Here is an 18029-nt window from a genome sequence, read left to right as displayed (position 1 = left end):
TTTTATATGCTCCCAAGGAAGAGATACCTATTCACCTTGGTCACTGAGAAGAGCTTGGCAATCTCTGAAAAAAAAATCTTTCAGATTCTATTTCTTTGTATTTACCTCTTAGAAGGAATTCCACTTTTCTGCCTGGGGATTCTTATTTGTCTATAGAACCCTGCATTCTCAATTAGGCATTACATTAGTTGTTTTAACATGGAAAATATTGCACTATGACGTGCCTTTCAAGAACTCATGGAAGTTTAAAAGAGCAATAAGGGTTCTTGGTTTTGTCTCTAATATTTTGCAAAATATTAGATCATATACAGTGCTTACAGTTTTAGCAGATCTCTGGCAGAAGGATTTGAAGATAGTGTTATATAAAGGTAATATGCATACATGTAATATGTTTTACTAAACTTCTGAAAATGTATTATTGCATATTATGGATAGAATACTTTTCTCACCATTAAGGGCTTTTAAAGCTGGTATTCCTGATTCTAGTAATTGAAGTGTTTCAAAAGGGATTTTACGTTGCTTTACTTTTTATGGGATTGCCCTTTCATTCTTAGCTTCTAGGGAATGGTATCATTTCGGGAAAGATTGTATTTGTCTCAATTCTTTTGTATTTTGGGACATGTATCTGTGGTCCCTTTGTGGGGCAATTTCATAAATTGTTTTTACTCAAAACATTTAATTGCTAAATGATGTATCTTGATAAAATGGCTGGATAGCAATCCACCTGACATTTTAATGTGGAAAGTTAAAATGTTGGATATGTTGTTGATTGAGTTTTGCACATCTGCTTTGAAGACACCCAGGTCAAAGGAGAGATTGAGAGAAATATGAAAACTGTATATGAACTCTGCCTCTGCTTATTCAGAACAGAGTTCAGTTAGATAACTTTCATGATTAACAGTCCTTTTTCTTTTCCTTTTCTGAAATCTTCTCATTCAGTATTGGGACTATATGTTTCATTGTTACAAACTTCGCCCTATATAGTCTCTTCCTTCTGCTATTTGTTTTTTGGGTATTTATTGTTTGGAGTGAAACAAGGGACAGTAAGAGCATTTGTTGTCATTTACTACAGTATATATTTATGATGTTTAATAAAAAGGTTTTAAAAAAGGGGAACACTTCATGAAACTAACTAGCCCTGGCAGCCGCTATGATAGCATTTTCCTTCGCTGCTTCACACCCCCCCCCCCCCCCAAAAAAAAAATCCCAGACAATAGAATAGCAAAATAATTGTGACCACACATTTTGTTTGGGTATGTCAGCCACAGCCAGCTTTATTATATAATTGTCAACATGAACAAAATTGCTAACCGAATGTACCTGAGTCGTACACCTGCACAAATCACTAGAGTTTCCTCACTTTGCCACTGCTGTGGACTCCAGCAAGGCAGCAATGTTTCCATCGTCGTCCCCCCCCCCCCCCACCACCACCACCACCACCACATTACCAAGCAAGGACACCCCAGCCAGGTATTACCATGCCATTTTATTACAGCACTACTGGCCATGAAGGCCCAAAATGAAATCAGACCGGGCAGCTCATATTCGGCCTAAGCCTTGCCTGGAAATCCAGTTTGGAAAACAAGCCCCCCACCACCACCACCACCAATTAGCAATTATCCATCAGCTTGGGTATCTGCCACAGGCATGAGGCAGTGCTAAACTTGCTTCATGCCCATCCCACATGCTTTAATCATCTAGCAAACATTTAAAAAGGACTTGAAAACTTGTTTATTTCGTCAGGCTTTTGGAGATGCAGCAAATTATCACCATGGGATAATGATGATTGCAATGTGTTGGATTAAATTTTATAGTGATGTGATTCTAACATTTATTTTATTGATTGTATTTTGATTGAATTTGTTTTATTCTGTTTATATTTTATTATTTTTGTAATTTTTGCTTCATTGTAAACTGGTATGATTGAATACAGAATATCGGTAGAAAAATGTTTTAAATAAAATAGATAATGGAATTATCCTATACTTAGTTGCATGCCCTTCAAGGCCTCCTGCAATATGTTATGGAATAAATTGTACTCAGTGTCTGATGGATTCAATCTGGTCCGTATAAACCCTCGCACTGACTGTTAGCCAATAGTAAGGACATGGTAATTTGCTGGCCTCCAAATTTGCAAATCCATAAGCCAGTTTGTCAATTTATTTTCTTGTGGTTCCACTTCCACAGCTTTGTGTCGGACCATGTAATCTGCAGGATAATTTCTGACCGCAAGAAATGCTTATGACTAAACATATTTGCCAGTTGTACCAGATCACATTTTATAACTCTATCAATTGTCTGCAATCGAATCTCAAGTCGTTTCTCCCCGGTGAATTATTGCTTTGGGTGCTGCGACCATGTCCCTCTTCTGCTGTAGGAAAGGTAGCATTTATTCCCAGTGCATACCTTGGGAACCAAACCAAGAAATGTGTACTCCTTATAGGACGAGGCATAAGTGAGGCCCATATGGATGGTTCTGTGCCCTCCGGGACTGCTCAGTGCATGAAGGAATGTCCCACGGTCCAAACCCCTCCTTCACTGGGGGGTGGGGGCAAATCTACAAAGAAGATCAACTGACAAGGTTATGCACTTAAGCTAAGTCCAATCAGACATATGACTTAGCAGCCAACCTCCACTTCTCTGAATTGTTTCCATGTGCATGTGGCCGCCTCTATTCTAAAGGAATGGGTATTGAATTCCATTGTGTTAAAACCCAACTTGGACAATGCTACTTTAAAAATTGATATCAGTTGAGCGGAACCCTCTCAATGAATCAATAGGTGCATGCTGCCAATGGGATGCCTGGCTAAGTATGCTCACAGGTTCTTGACAGGGATCCATTTGAGGTATCCATCTGGTCGGTCTTTGACCTGTGAATAGTGATATATATCACTTAACCTCTGATCTTGACATTTCTAAACAGTAATCCATTGTGGCCAGCGTTGACCTTGGACCCAGTCACAAGCTCACTGGCACTCAGTGCACCGAAAAATGCAAGAGAAAATGCTAGCCAGAACAATATGGTTTCAAATTCCAACTCGCAAATAACTGACGTTTGCCGTATCAAAATGTTGTGTCACAGGACATCATAAATCATTTGAAATTCCAGCTTTTCTAGCCCAGTTCATCAACATTTTCTTCACTATAAAACTCTTAACATAAGAATATAAGATATGCCATACTTGGTCAGACCAAGGGTCCATCAAGCCCAGAATCCTGTTTCCAACAGTGGCCAATCCAAGTCACAAGTACCTGGCAAATACCCAAACATTAGATAGATCACAAGCTACTATTGCTTATTAATTACCATCATAGCAGTTTATGGATTTTATCCTCTAGGAACTTATCCAAACCTTTTATAAACCCAGTTTCACTAACTGCTGTAACCACAATGAATTCCAGAGCTTAACTATGCGCTGAGTGAAAAAGAATTTTCTTTGATTTGTTTTAAATGAGCTACTTGCTAAATTCATGGAGTGCCCCCTGGTCCTTCTATTATCTGAGAGAGTAAATAACCGATTTACATTAACTTGTTCAAGTCCTTTCAAGTTAAGATCGACCCAACCTTGCGCCTTCGTAAAGAAGGCAAAACTGGCCAAATGATTGGTCACAAATCCCCTAGATCATTGGTTCCCCCCTGTGGTTCCGCCAGACCATAACAGGGGGGTCCACAGGATGTGAACTGTGGGGAAAGCCTGGTTCATGTTACAAATTAGGTCTGACAGACTGCCATGGACCCCATCCCATGTTGGCGACGATAGAAGAGGTCCAACAGTCTACAGCACATCCCAACATGCCAGATGTCTCAAACATCCCACCTTCACCACAGTCTCTCACTCTCTCTCTGCTCCACAATCCATCCCAAACTGTCCACCTCTCTCCCTCCACTAGTCCAGCCCTGCCAGTCATGCTCTCTCCCTCCACCAGTCCATCCCCACCAGTCGCTCTCCCTCCAGAGTCTATTCCCACTAGTCTCTCTCTCTCCGTCAATCCATCCCCACCATTCTTTCTACCCTTCTCTCTTGCCACCAGTCCATTCCCATCAGTCCCTCCCTCTCTATCATTCCATCCATGCCAGTCTCTCTCTCCACCAGTCCATCCTCATCAGTTTTTCTCCCTCCATCAGTTCATCCCTATCAGTCTCTCCCTCCCTCCACCAGTCCACCCTGGTCATTCTTTCTCTCTTCCTCCACCAGTCCATCGCTCTCCCACCTCCAGTCTATCCTTGCCAGTCTTTCTCTCTCTGTCTCCCTCCCCCCACGCCCTCACTCTACCAGTCCATTTACCCCAGTCGCTCCAGATCTAGACAGATTCACCTGTGTGGCTGCTTGTAGTTGCACTACATAAGCTGGTGAAGATAAGTACACTCTTGCACCTTTTGTGCTGTGTTTTGAATTATTATATCAGTAAGCATTATGTAATAAGTTTTATTTATTATGAATGAGTCTGACCTGCATATAATTATTTATTACATTAATAATTTTTCTATATATGGCATATAAATGCATGTAAAAATTAGAGAAACGTGGGGATCCACGAAAACTTTGGAGGTTGAAAAGGAGTCCACGTTCCCAAAATATGTTGTGCAATCTCTTGCCTGAAAATTGCAATCTTTGCCACTACCCCACTGAAGTTCAGAGGCCAGGGTGTGGAAGTGCATGGAGTACACCCCCACAGACGTGAGAACCTTGTCGGATCTTCAGGAGTTCAGCTGCCTTGGAAGTCGTGCGGCCTGGCTTATTGAAGATCTGCTACAATTCTTGCAAGAAGAGAGAGTCTTCCAGCAGCGGATCATCTTTTTCTCAAGAGAGAGCCGCCCAACAAGGAATAGAATATGTGATCTTGACACGATCAGTGAGAAACAAAGGTGCCTGAAGTTCAAACTGCATTCAACACTGATTTTGGAAGCCCCTACATTGTACTGGATCCTCATCATACTTCAGTGACTGAGACAGGTGAAGGGTGAACATAATAGGCCAAATCCCAGGTCCCAAAGCTGGAGCAGGCTAGAGAGCTATACCTTGGAGGTACCCGGCCATGATATTCAGCTGGTTCTGCTGCTGCTGAAGATGACATGCTAGCCCAGCAAGAGTGATGTCTGAGGCGAGTTCGCTGAGCTCATGGCCTCAGCAAACTATGAAGGGTAGTGTGGGTGTGAGCCCTTTGTGCTGTGGTGTGGTTTTGACACAGCCTCATAGGTGAACCTATAATGCCTATCCCAGCAGCTGGCAAACGCCCCCTTAGTGGGACAGTCTGGAACTTCACGTATACCAGCCGCCTTCCCCACAGGTTGACCCTTGGGTTCTGGCAGTGTTATGGTTTCGAGGTGTTTGAGTGGATTCCTGGGTACTGTGGAAAATGACCACGCCCACGGGGAGGAGCCCCGTGGGGAGCCACAGTACTGGGCTAGACTCAGGACACACAACACAGAGTTTTGTCTTTATTGTACAGCAGATGTATACCGCCAGAAGTGGCAGTAGTGAGGTGATCCAGAGGAGCAGTCTTGTGATATCCAGGTGTTGGTTTCCCAGCACGGCAGAGCTGTAGATGAGACAGACTGAGAGTTAGATTACTCACTAGATGGTAGCTGTAATGTTGACGATTCCACCAGGCAGAAGTAGATGGTTACAGGCACCGATGTAGGGAGAGCAGGCCCTCGAGGAGCCTGAAAGAAAGCAAAGGGCCCCCGAGGAGCGGGTACCCAGGTTAGATGAATACCCCGAAGGGAAGAGAGAGCTTCCAGCAGCAGCACCTCGGAAGCGGCAGAGTAGATTAGACCGGACGAGTCCAATCCTTGCTAACTCAATGAGCTAGCAAACAAGCGTAGGCTAAATACACGGATGGCGTGACGTCACTCGAGGGGGACGCCCCCGAGGTTCCCACCATGGCGTGGATAAAGACGTGGATGGCGTGCGCGCGCGCACCCTACGAGGCCCTTAGGAAAAACATGGCGTGAGGCTTTGCCATAGCCGTTCCAGGGACGCTGGAGAATGTGGCTTGCAGACGCGGCGGTAGCCATCTTCCCCAGGCTAGCAGGGAGAGAAGAGAAAAAGGTGAGGCACAAAGGTCGAAGCCATCTGAGACCGGACGCAACAGGCAGTTGGCAGAACTTAGGCAGGTCCCTAGGGCAGTGAAGAGAATAAGAGTCCAGTGGCATGGCAGAGTCCGAGTAGGAAGCTGGCTAATGAAGTCTGAGACAGGCCAAGGGCAGGCGACTAACAAGGATGATCAGGTCCAGGTCAGAGGTCCAGTCCAGGCAGCAAGCAATTGTGGTCAGGTCTAGGTGGCAGGTAATCATGATCAGGTGCAGGCAAGAGGTCAAGATCTGGAGAGTCAGGCCAGGGGTAGACGAATACACACTGAAGACACTGGACGAGATGGAAGGCGAAGGCAGGCTGAGGCAGGGCGGGACAAAGAATCAGTAACATAGAACACAGGAACCAGGAACTCAAGACAACATGCACTAACTACAAAGGCAGGAAACCTGTTGCTGAGGCAAAGCAGGAAGGTCCAAGGAGCATTTTTATAGGGCTGGGTTGCCAAAGTCATCCAGGGGCACCCGCGGGTCCTTTAAGAGATGCAGCGCACTGCATGCGCGTGCCTAAGGAAGCTGCAGGAAAAAGTCGAAGCATGGCTGTGGAGAGCGGCATCAGAGCCATCTAAAGAGCTGGAGCCTGCACAGTCATAACAGTGTTGGGGTAAGTGCAGTGGCTCGCAGGGCCGACCTGTGAGCTGTGAATCTTAACACTTTTAACCAATTCTTATGCCACAGTAGAACATTGCCTTCTGTCCCATGACGTTTTAATCTCCTCAAGAGTCTCTCATGAGGTACTTTGTCAAATGCTTTCTCAAAATCCAGATATACTGTTTCAGCTGGCTCATCTTTATCTACTGTTTATTCATACCTTCAAAACATGTAGCACATTGGTGATTCAAGATTTTCCTTGGATAAATCCATGTTGCCTTTGTCTCATTAAACCCACAGCCAGTCAGGTTTTCAGGATATCCACAATGAATATGCATGAGATAAATTTGCATATCATGGAGACTTGGTATATGCAAATTTATCTCATGCATATTCATTGTGGATATCCTGAAAACCTGACTGGCTGTGAGGTCCCCAGGACAGGTTTGGGAAGCCCTGATCTATACGTTAAATGACATGAAATGAAAATTACTTATTACAATTTATTTATTGCTTAATACTTATGGCCTATGTGATGTACAAAAAATAAAACATTCACAATAATAACATATAAATAAAACAAAACATATTACAACATATTTTGTACGAGACAAAATCACAATACTTGGAGCAGACACATTTCATGGGAGGATCCAGTATTGATGTTCTTATCCAAACGCTTGTTTTAGCAAAAAACTTTTTAGGAGGATTTGGAACTTCTTTATGCATTCAAACATTGAGGTCCATCGGTAAAGTGTTCCAAATTATAGGCGCTACCACCGAAAAGGCGGATTCCCTTGTTGCTGTGAGCTGAGTAAGACTGACTGAGGGCACATCAAGCAGTCCTCATTGAGAGGATCTCAACTGATGAGATGGTTCGTATATTTTTAATAGAGCATTAGACCAGGGATAAGAGCTTGAATTAATTAGCTTGAATATTGTCATCCCAATTTTATAAACAATTCACTGTTGCAGTGGCAGCCAGTGCAAGATATTAAATCCCAGGATAATATGTTCATGCCACTTAGTCCCAGTGATCAATCGCGCAACAGAATTTAGCAAAAGCTGCAAAGGATGTAACGATTTTAACGGAAGACCAAAATATAGACAGTTACAATAGTCAGTGAGAGGAAAAATAGATGCTTGGACAGTCATATGGAAATCATAGTTATGTAATAGATGTCTTAATCCTGCAAGCACACTTAGCTTAAAAAACCCAGATTTGATTATGGCTTTAATTTTGGGCTGGAAAGAGAGCAAAGAGTCATTCAAAACCCATAAGCTTTTAATCGGGGCTTTAATCGGAAAACTTAGATTATCAATCAGAATAGATTCCTGGTGAAAAGTAGAATGTGGTCTTTGAATCAATAAAAACTTGGTTTTGGACATATTAAGTGATGATTTATTTTTCTGTAACGATTGTTTGGTTGAGGACATACAAATGTGAAGATGTTCCAGGGTTTCACTCCGTCAGATACAGTCGAATAAAATATTGCAGGTCATCAGCATAAATTTTGTACCCGTCACACACACTAGCAAGAAGTTTAGTAATTGGTGCTAAATAGATGTTAAATACTGCCAGTAAGGCAGAACGTTAAGGGACACCAGATTTTAATATACACCATTTTTATCTCAACTGACATCAGGCTCACCAGTCTGTTGCTTTCTGGATCATCCCTGGAACCCTTTTTAAAAACTGGCATTATATCAGCCATCCTCCAGTCTTCAGGTACTATAGCTCAAGTCCTTCATGTCCACACAGCTCACCGCATCATGTGACTACTATGTACCCATGTTTTTGTATTTGAAAGGGTAAATAACTGTCCTTTATTTACCCATTCCATCCCACTCATGATTTTCTATAAACTGTTATGTCCGTTTTCAGCTGTCTCTTTTTCAAGCTTTTAACCAGTTACCAATCCACAATAGAACACTGCCTCCTATCCCATGACTTTGTAATTTCCTGAGCAGTTTCTCATGGGGGACTTTGTCATATGCCTTCTGAAAATCCAAAAACACTAAATAAACAGGCTCACCTTTATCTACATGTTTGTTTATACCTTCAAAAAATTCTAAAAGATTGGTAAGACAAAACTTCCTCTTGCTTAAAACCATATTGACTCTTCCCCATTTAGCCATGTCTGTATTTATCAGGGGTGGGAAAACTGTGGCCCATGGGCCAAACCCATCCCAACGATAGATTTTTTTTTTTTTCCAGGCCTTTTTCCCCCCTCCATTTTCTCTGTTATCTCCGGCCTGCCGGCACCTTGCAACCATGTCGTCAACAATGGCCTAACCCCAAAAACTACCACAAAAATATGATGCCTCTAAATAGTACCAGAAAACTCAGACCTTCCTACATAACATCTATTTTTTTGTTTTGTTTTTTTTTAACTAATTTGCTATGTGAATACCTTATTTTAATAATTCTTTTTCTAAAAATATTTTTCTAAAAAAGTTTTGTGGAGGATATTGCAGCCTTTGCACGTGTGGTGTTGATTGTACTGCGGGCAGCCTCCCACCCTTTTGGGGAGTAGCTTTGGTACATCTCACTGATTTCTAAGTCCGTCTACATACTAGGAAATGGAGAAATTACTTACCTGATAATTTTGTTTTCCTTGCATGAATGCGTCAGTAGTCCTCCTGTGGGGGCTCTGGGTCCCAAGGGATTACTGGTAAGTGTTCATCCAGTCCCTAGTTTGGGGTACCTAGAATCTTACATGAGTTCAGTGTTTATGGTTGGTTGAGTACAGTTCTGGTTACCTGTTTTTAATCATTTTTTGCTAGTCTGTCCACAGTTGCTTTTGAAGAGAATACTGGCAGGCTGGGTTCACTGCAGGGTTATGTAAACTGTGATGTCAGCTTGCTCCATCTCCATCTGCTGGCAGGGGAGCACAAACCTGCTGGTCCTGAGTCCATCTGCCTACACTAAGGAAAACAAAATTATCAAGTATGTGATTTCTCCATTTATCTTCTATTTCCATATAAGATTAGTTTAAAAACATTTTTTTTAAATCGGGTAGATTTTAAAAGGGCCACGTGCCCATATAAACGCACAGAACTGGCCGTGCGCAGACCTGCACTGTTTTATAAAGTATATGCATAGGTTTTTAAAATACTGTTCACGCGCGCATGTCTGCAGCCTTTACATGCATATCTTAGGCGCTGAGAGAGAGAGAGACTCTTTATAGGGCTCAGTCTGACACTCAATATATGCACCATTGTAACGGGGGCACTTTGATTCGGGGTGGGTTTTTGGGAGGTGGGTTTGGGTTGGAGGGGTGGTGTTACGGAAACATTCAGAGGTATTCCTTGTAAAATTGACATCATTAAACAATTTTAAACCTTATAAGTGATGAAAATTCTAATGAGTTTTGTACACTGCAGTCTCTGCTAGCTGCATTGTGCAAATCAACTCCTTTTCATTGCTTATCAGGACTAAATTTCTTTAATGTCAGTTTTACAATGAATACCTCCCGTTTCTGTAACACCATCTCCACAAACCCCAACCCACCTCCTGAAAACTCACCCTGAATCTAAGGGCCTCCCATACAATGGTCCATATATTGAGTTGTCAGGCTGAGTCTTATAAAGAGAGTTTCTCTCCCCCCCCCCCCCCCCCCCCCCCGAGGAGCTGTAGCAAATTTGCAAATTTAAGTGTTAAGCGCGTAACATGTGTGCGCTGGCTGAGGAAAATGGGGGGTTATGTGCGTCACTGCTGACTTCGCCTCCGGAACCCCCATGCCCTGTCCCTTTTTCTGTCTATTTTTTCTGGGCACGTTTACATTAAGGTATGCGTGCCCTTCCCGGTCACTTAAAATTTGCGTAACTCCTACACAGCCCACTTACACGCATATCTGGCCGTTTTTGCGTGCACGAGACTTTTAAAATCATCCTCGATGTGCTCAGATTTTTTCGTTATAGTAACACCAACATAACAGAAATCCTTCAGTTATTAAAATAAATATTATGTTTACAGAAATGGCTGTTGAATGCAAGTGGTCCTATGCTGTGGTAAAAGGAATAATGCATTATATGAGCCAGTTGCAAGAAACATATCAGAAGTATTTTCTTTTCTTCTCTTCCCGTTAACACACTGCTGGTATAAGAAGTTATCAACATATTAATTGGAAGTAATATGCATTGTGTCAGATCCTGATTTCTAGACTCATGGAGTCATTACATTAGCGAGTTCAAGAAAGTAAAACAGGAGTTGTTATGGATGTCTCAAAACACTTTTGACCTGGAATCTAGAGGGTTTTTATCCCTTTCGTTTTATGACCATATCCAAGAGTCTCTGACATGGTCTATGGCTCTATTTCCTTGCTACCCCAGAGCTTTCTGTCCCACACCATGGGTCACTAGCTGTGCAATGAGTGATTCAACATAGGTCATAAACACAGAATATAACAGCTTATCCACTACTTTATTGAATTCAAGTAATGTTTGACGGTTTCAAGTGTCTACCATCCTTTTTGTGAAGAAATATTTGCTTCTGTTACCTAATCTGTTGTTCTTCAGCTTCATAATTATGAATTTACCCCTAGTAGAAATTCCTTTCTGCTACGTTTTGTTTCTTTCAGATATTTGAATGTGCCTATAATATCCCTCTTACCTTTAGCCATGCGCCAAGTGATTCAATATAAACTACAGAATCCAATGATATGTGATATATTTGGTCCTCAATTAAAACTGGTACATGTGCATTATTCTCCCTAGTGATATTCTTGCTTTTTGTACTTCTTAACACACGTTATTAAAACAGCCCCTACTCTAATGTGAAAAGGAAAGAAACCTTTAATTTTTGAGATTGGTAGAATGTAAGATTTAAGTCTTTTATTAGCATAACTCATACATTTACACATCAAGAAACAATGTCAGTATCAGCCTTTTTTTCCCCTAAACACCACCCAGTTACCAACAAAGGGTTCAACACAAACATACAGTTCATATCTATAAGATTGGTATAATTTAATTAAAATCCAATGTTAAAAACACGTTTTTAGCGCTTTTCAATTCATGGGAATAGCTTTTAGGGCTGATTTGATCTGTTTCATGCTGGAGGCACGATAGCATCTACAAACATTCACTGATCAGATCCAAACTTGGGGGGGGGGGATGAAGCATGGGCCTGTCATATACCTTGCTAAAAATTACCTTGATCTGATAAAGTGGAGGTCAATTTCAGTAGAATCAAAGTTGAAAAGCACTAGAAAATCTATGCATAAGCAAAATTTTTATTCTTTTCCATGTTACTTTTTTATTGCAGGTGTTTGTAGCCAATCCCAACAAGACCCAGCCTATATTAGACATCCTTCTCAAGAACCAGACCAAATTAATTGAGTTCCTCAGCAAGTTTCAGAATGACAGGACCGAGGATGAACAATTTAACGATGAGAAGACCTACTTAGTGAAACAGATCAGGGATTTGAAGAGACCAGCACAGCAGGAAGCCTAGATCTGCAGTAAAAGCCTAAAATATTAAACCCAAATTCAGCTTTTGCTGTTAGATATTCAGCATCAGGCACTCGTTATCGATTCATGAGGAACATTACTGCTAATCTGCTGTTCAGTGAACGGTTTTTTCCCCTTAATTTTTTGTTTTAATTTAGTTCAAGTTGGAAAAAAAAAATAGCTGCTGCTTTCTTGCACATTAGAGCACAATGTGGACTTTTTTGAGGGGGGGGGGGGGGTCATTTTTTTTTTTTTTTAACCATTTGTGTCATTTCAAAATACAAAGACACTGCTTGTTTTAGGAGTCCTTAAAGCGCAATGAGATTCTAGATTCATGAAAGCAAACATAGTTACTAGTTTGGTTTAAGAACAAGAAGGTATTAATGTAGTTTTAAGGGAAAGGTTGCATGCCTGCAAATTTTGATAAACATATGTTTGCACTTGTTTGAGATATGAGCACAAAGTGACCAGTGCATACTTGGCACCATAGTATAAGATTTTATGCCTTGACGTAAACAAAAAAAAAATACAATTGTGCAGTGCTTTATTTGTAATCAAAAGTGTGTGGGGTGCCATAACAAAGATGTGAGCTTTTTGGAATAAAACACAGTTGTCTTGCAGATTTAAAAAAAATCAATATTGTAATTTAGCAACTCTCAAAAGTGTGAAACCTGACCAAGGTTTCTAAGGAAAATGTATATATGCCTCTCACTGCTTTCCAAGTTTTTTCCTTTGACATGATTTGATATTACTGAGAATTGACAATGTAAAGCTTGAAAATCTGTTCTAAAGGTTTTTGTTTTTCTCCTTGTTAATTTGACATTGAAGGTATTTCAGAGAGAGCTAGCAGTGATATGCTGCATTTCACTTAAAATATGCTTGCTGGTTTCTTTTGTACATAACTCTTAGACCGCTCATTTCTTAAAACAAAGTTTTAATTTGTACAGCAGAGGAATGTTATTGTATTAGTCTGTAACTATTACCTAATATTGAGTTTTTGCAAAATTGAATGCTCATGTGTAATGGAAAACTTTGGATCTCATAGAAATGCTGATATAACATTTCTAAACTAGTGCAGCATTAAAAGGAAAAAACTAGCAAATGATTTTTATTCACTTCTTTATTGGGGTGCCATTGTTTAGGGCAGATGGAAGCTCAGAACTGGAGCCCAGAAAATTGTATTGGTTGTTATTGGTTTTATTTAAAATTTCAAATTGTGAAATGTAGCCAGATTTACAGATGATTTCAGGTTAAGATCAATGAATGCTCAAAATACTCTATGAATGTTTCCTTTTTTGTATAGAGCACCATATTCATTCTTGCAGTAAAATAATCCAGTACAATAGTTGTGAAACAGATTAATGATTTGAAATCACCTTTTGGCTTATTTAAGAAACTTTGAGGTGTTTTTTGCTTGCCATATATGTCAGAGTGTTAACAGTTTTTCTTTTTTTCAAGTTCTTTAATGCTGCAAATTATCAGTATTTATGGCATACACTAATTTCTGCACCACTGGTTCCTATGCCCATATCAATCTCTCTTTACTATGCTACCTCTAAAAAAAAAAAAGTTCTTCCTACTGTGATATATTTTGTCGTAATGTTTGTAATGCAACCAATCCAAAATACTGTGTATGTATTTTAGTTTGACATGTTGAGCCCTGCATGATTAATCCAGATGTGGTGCATTCTCTAGTTTGCTATCACATATTAGCTTCTTTTATGCATGTTGCTTTTGCTAGGGATGTTTGGACTCTAGCCCTTGTTTATATCACAATGCCTTTAAAAATTTGGGATCTGATTGAATGTTAATGAAATAGATCTCTCATGATGGAAAAGAGAGATTTTATTGGTGACATTGGCCTTACCTGTTGATAGCATTCATCTGAAACTATTCAAGTTGAAATCTTCTCTAAACTGATACAAGCCAATATTTTTTATTTTTATGGAATCTTAAGAGACTTTCACAATTGGTGGTGGTTGGGTTTTAATATGCTCCTTGTCCTGGTTTGTTATCACTTTCTAAGGAGTGTCAAAATTGCTGCTTCCTCGAAAAAGTTTAAGAACACCTTTTGAGTTGGAATGGTAGTATTGTTCAAAAATGTAGCTAAGAGTGAGACAACATGGTATGTGTTTAGTGGAACATCCCAACCTGTATTTGGCAAAAACGTGTTTGAACATATAATTTGACTCATTCTGTACTAGAGCTGAGTGCTCTGAGGTCTAAAATGGCATCTCCATCCATCAGCTAAAAAGAAGTCATCTATTACCTATTCATGTACAAGGTCTTCAGCCACAGTTGACCTGTAAATCACCAAAGACTGATACCTGCCCCTAATATTACCACAGAATAGGAAGCAGAAGTCGAAGTCCTGGGAACTATGCTGAAGGGACCTAGCCATCTGGAAATCTTGCTCTAAATGACAAGAAACCAATTTTTTCTGGAAAAAAAAAATCCAATTGATATCTTAATGTTTAATGTAAAGAATTGGCTTGAGATAGCTATAATTCTTTGAATTGTAACATTTGTCTTTACAAACCAAAATTAAACTGGTTGAGCTGTCAGAAATTAACTTCAGATTCAAGTGGTAATGTGTTTTTGAAAATCATTTGTATTTTAGGAAAGCTAAGTCCTAATTACTTAATACGTTTCTATTAATGCCAGCATAAAGCAAAATGTGAGGTTTAGTATGGAAGTCCTAAATTATGCTGCATTCTTTTGAAATCTTAGTGCAGGAAAAAGAATAGAAGTACTACATATACATACATGTAAAGATGTTTTAAGGTTAGGTCTGAGGTACTGATTTCACAGGGCATAGAAACCAATGGGCATGAATAATTTTTATGTCAACATGTTTGAAACTTGGCATGCAAGAGAAAGTATTTAAAGTTATTTAACATATGTTCATATATGTCTGTGTATATAGAAGTATATATATATAATATAACTATTGTACTGGAAACAGTTTTCTTCTCATCTGCTTAAAGGCTTTAAACATTACAAAAACATATACAAATATTGTGACCTTTTTTTTAATGGAGCAGTAAACTGTTGTAGCTCTTCTACATAAAGCATTTAATATCTCCCAAGAAAAGTGCATTTCTTATCATAAATCTGACTGGCCCCCATAATTTAAATTGAAATAAAATTTTGAAGAAATTAATTTTTGTGCGTTATTGCTTGGAGTAACTGGGGCTCAGGGATCTGAACGGGTAACATTTTAAATATCTTAAGATTGCCTCTTTCTCACAGGACAAGCAGGATGGTAGTCCTCACATATGGGTGACATCACAGGATGGAGCCCAATCATGGAACACTTTTGTCAAAGTTTCTAGAACTTTGACTGGCACCTGGGCATGCCCAGCATGGCACTAAACCTGCAGCCAGCAGGGGTCCCCCTTTAGTCTTCTTTTTTCCGTGCAGCAGTAGCCACCCGGGTTAAGGAGCTCCACAGAGATTCCTGACAGGAATTTTCCTCATGGTATTACTAAAACCTTTCATACCCCACAGGGATCCCTCTTTCAAATTTTTGACTCCGCAGTACTCCGGTAAGTTTTTACCCATTTTCTGTCTATTCCCGTCGAATTTGGCCCTCGCGGCCTACTGGCCATCGACCGCACTGCGGTTCAATTTTTCAAACGCCATGGCGTCGGGGTTCCATCGGTGCCTGGACTGTACTAGCACCAGGTCCATAACAGACCTTCATAAAGTCTGTGTAATGTGTCTCGGGTGCGAGCATGATGTCCTGACTTGCACCAAATGTGCCTTAATGACACCAAAAGGTCGCAAGGTCAGAATGGAGAAAATGGAACTTCTCTTCCATTCTCAAATTCTGACACCGTCTATTGCATCGACATTGTCTGAACCGGCACCGTCCACTTTGCGCCAGTATCGGCCACCGGCCGGTGACCATCTGGCGTCGATGACTTCTCGGCCTTCGATTACCTCTACTCCCCTCAGGACCGAGGAGATCGTAGAGAAAAGCATTGGCATCGACACTGGAAGTCTCGGACCATCGAGGAAGGAAAATCATCGACCTCGCCATTGTCCTAACCGCCATCAAAGAGACACCGTCCAGAAAAGGCATCAACCGTTTCTGAGACCAGGTCACCGAGGCAACCCTCACCCGGATGGGTATCAGGAGCCATGACTCCGCCTTTAACAGTAGTCCCTCCGGCTATGCCCTCTGCCTCCTTCTTCCCTTCCGGAGCCGGGGCTGATTGCTCCAGGCCTCCGTGAAGAACTGGACCGGATGGTTCAGGTGGCCATCGATAAGGCGATGCACAGATTCCAAGTTCCCCCGGCACCGAAATCTGTGCCGGTTCCGGAACCGACCATCGATCCCATTCCTGCAGCGTTGGCACCGCTGCGCTCAAAGATGGAAGTGCTTATAGCTGCTTTTCCACCGATGGATCCAGGATCACCGATGGCTCCGCTGCCTTCTCCGCTTACTCTGTGATCGGGAGGAGAAACACCGTTCCGCATTCCTCCATCAGGAGTTCTGCCAATGCCTTAGCCATCAATGCCGATGCGACCATCGGTGCCACCGATCTATCCATCGATGCCCCCACCAGTGGCCTCGATGCCTTCATCGGTGCCTCCACTACTTCCCTCGATGCCTTCAGAGCCTAGACCAGGACCTTCAGGAATACCATCTTCCTGTTCTTCTGAGGTTCCTAAGGGGACAGGTGCTGATCCCTATGATACCTGGACTGACGATTCATCTCAAGACACCAATGATTTGCCATCGCCACCTTCTACTTAAAGTAGGAAGCGTTCTCCCCCAGAGGACTTTTCCTTCATAAATTTTGTGAAGGAAATGTCTGAATTGGTTCCCTTCCAATTACAGACTGAGCAAGATGATAGGCACCAAATGATGGAGGAGTTACAATTCTTGGATGCTCCCAAGGAAATAACCTCCATCCCTATTCACCAGGTTCTTTTGGATCTTCTCAAAAAGAACTGGGAACACCCTGGTTCCTAGCCCCAGTCAACCGGAAGGCAGATACCACTTATTTGGTACAGTCAGCCCCAGGGTTCCAGAAACCTCAGCTGGATCACCAATCTGTGGTTGTAGAATCTGCCCAAAAGAGGGCACAACGCTCAAAACCCCATTCTTCTTTCCCCCCAGGTAAAGAGCAGAAATTCCTGGATGCTATTGGCCAGCGTGTCTTCCAGGGATCAGTGCTCATCTCTCGGATCGCCTCTTATCAGCTGTATATGACTCAATACAATAGGGTCTTATTCAAGCAGATACAAGACTTTGCAGAGTCCCTGCCTCAGCAATTTCAGGAATAGCTTCAAACCCTGGCACACAAGGAGTTTGAGGCAGGGAAACATGAAATAAGATCCTCTTATGATATCTTCAACACAGTTTCCAGGGTATCTGCAGCTGCTATTTCAGCAAGAAGATGGATCTGGCTTAAGTCTTTGGACTTGCCCCCTGAATTACAAGACAGATTGTCTGATCTGCCTTGCATAGGAGACAATCTGTTTGGCGAACAGATTCAGTGGATGGTGGTGGAACTCTAGGAGCATCATGAGACCCTTTGCCAACTCTCTCTGATGCCTTCTGAGTATTCCTCCAAACAACCATTCAGGAAGGATACTAAAAAGTCATTCTTCCATCCGAAGAAGTCCTATCCACCTCATTCTAGAGGTCGTTCTACGAGGCCTTTCCAAAAGGCCCAGTCTCGTCAACCTCATAAACAAAAGCCACAAGCAGCTCCTCAGCCGGGCCCTGCTTCTGGATTTTGACTCGTTTTGACATAGAGAGCAGCAGCCAGCTTCCACTGCCTCAGATACCAGTGGGAGGTCGATTCTGCCATTTCAACAACAGGTGGCACACAATCACCTCAGACCAGTGGGTCCTTGCTATAATCCCTCAAGG

At 41.6% G+C, this 18029-nt stretch overlaps 1 protein-coding gene across 9 annotated transcripts in view; it reads left to right on the top strand.

Moving 5' to 3' along the window:
- The window catches only part of CAB39 (calcium binding protein 39), a 226824-nt gene extending 211522 nt beyond the window's left edge, over positions 1–15302 (top strand). For 8 of the 9 annotated variants that reach the window (XM_029615130.1, XM_029615131.1, XM_029615135.1 and 5 more), the window contains one exon: positions 11955–12143. In XM_029615130.1, coding sequence (XP_029470990.1) covers positions 11955–12143 — 189 coding nt within the window. Of the gene's footprint in view, positions 1–11954 lie in introns of all 9 variants that reach the window. The other variant, XM_029615137.1, reaches the window with a different exon arrangement.
- The last annotated feature ends 2727 nt before the right edge of the window (positions 15303–18029 follow it).

Source organism: Rhinatrema bivittatum, chromosome 9 (assembly GCF_901001135.1).
Source record: "Rhinatrema bivittatum chromosome 9, aRhiBiv1.1, whole genome shotgun sequence".
In the NCBI taxonomy this organism is placed as follows: Eukaryota; Metazoa; Chordata; class Amphibia; order Gymnophiona; family Rhinatrematidae; genus Rhinatrema; species Rhinatrema bivittatum.
The sequence above is the reverse complement of the archived record's forward strand: the minus strand, read 5'-3'. Positions and strand labels throughout refer to the sequence as shown.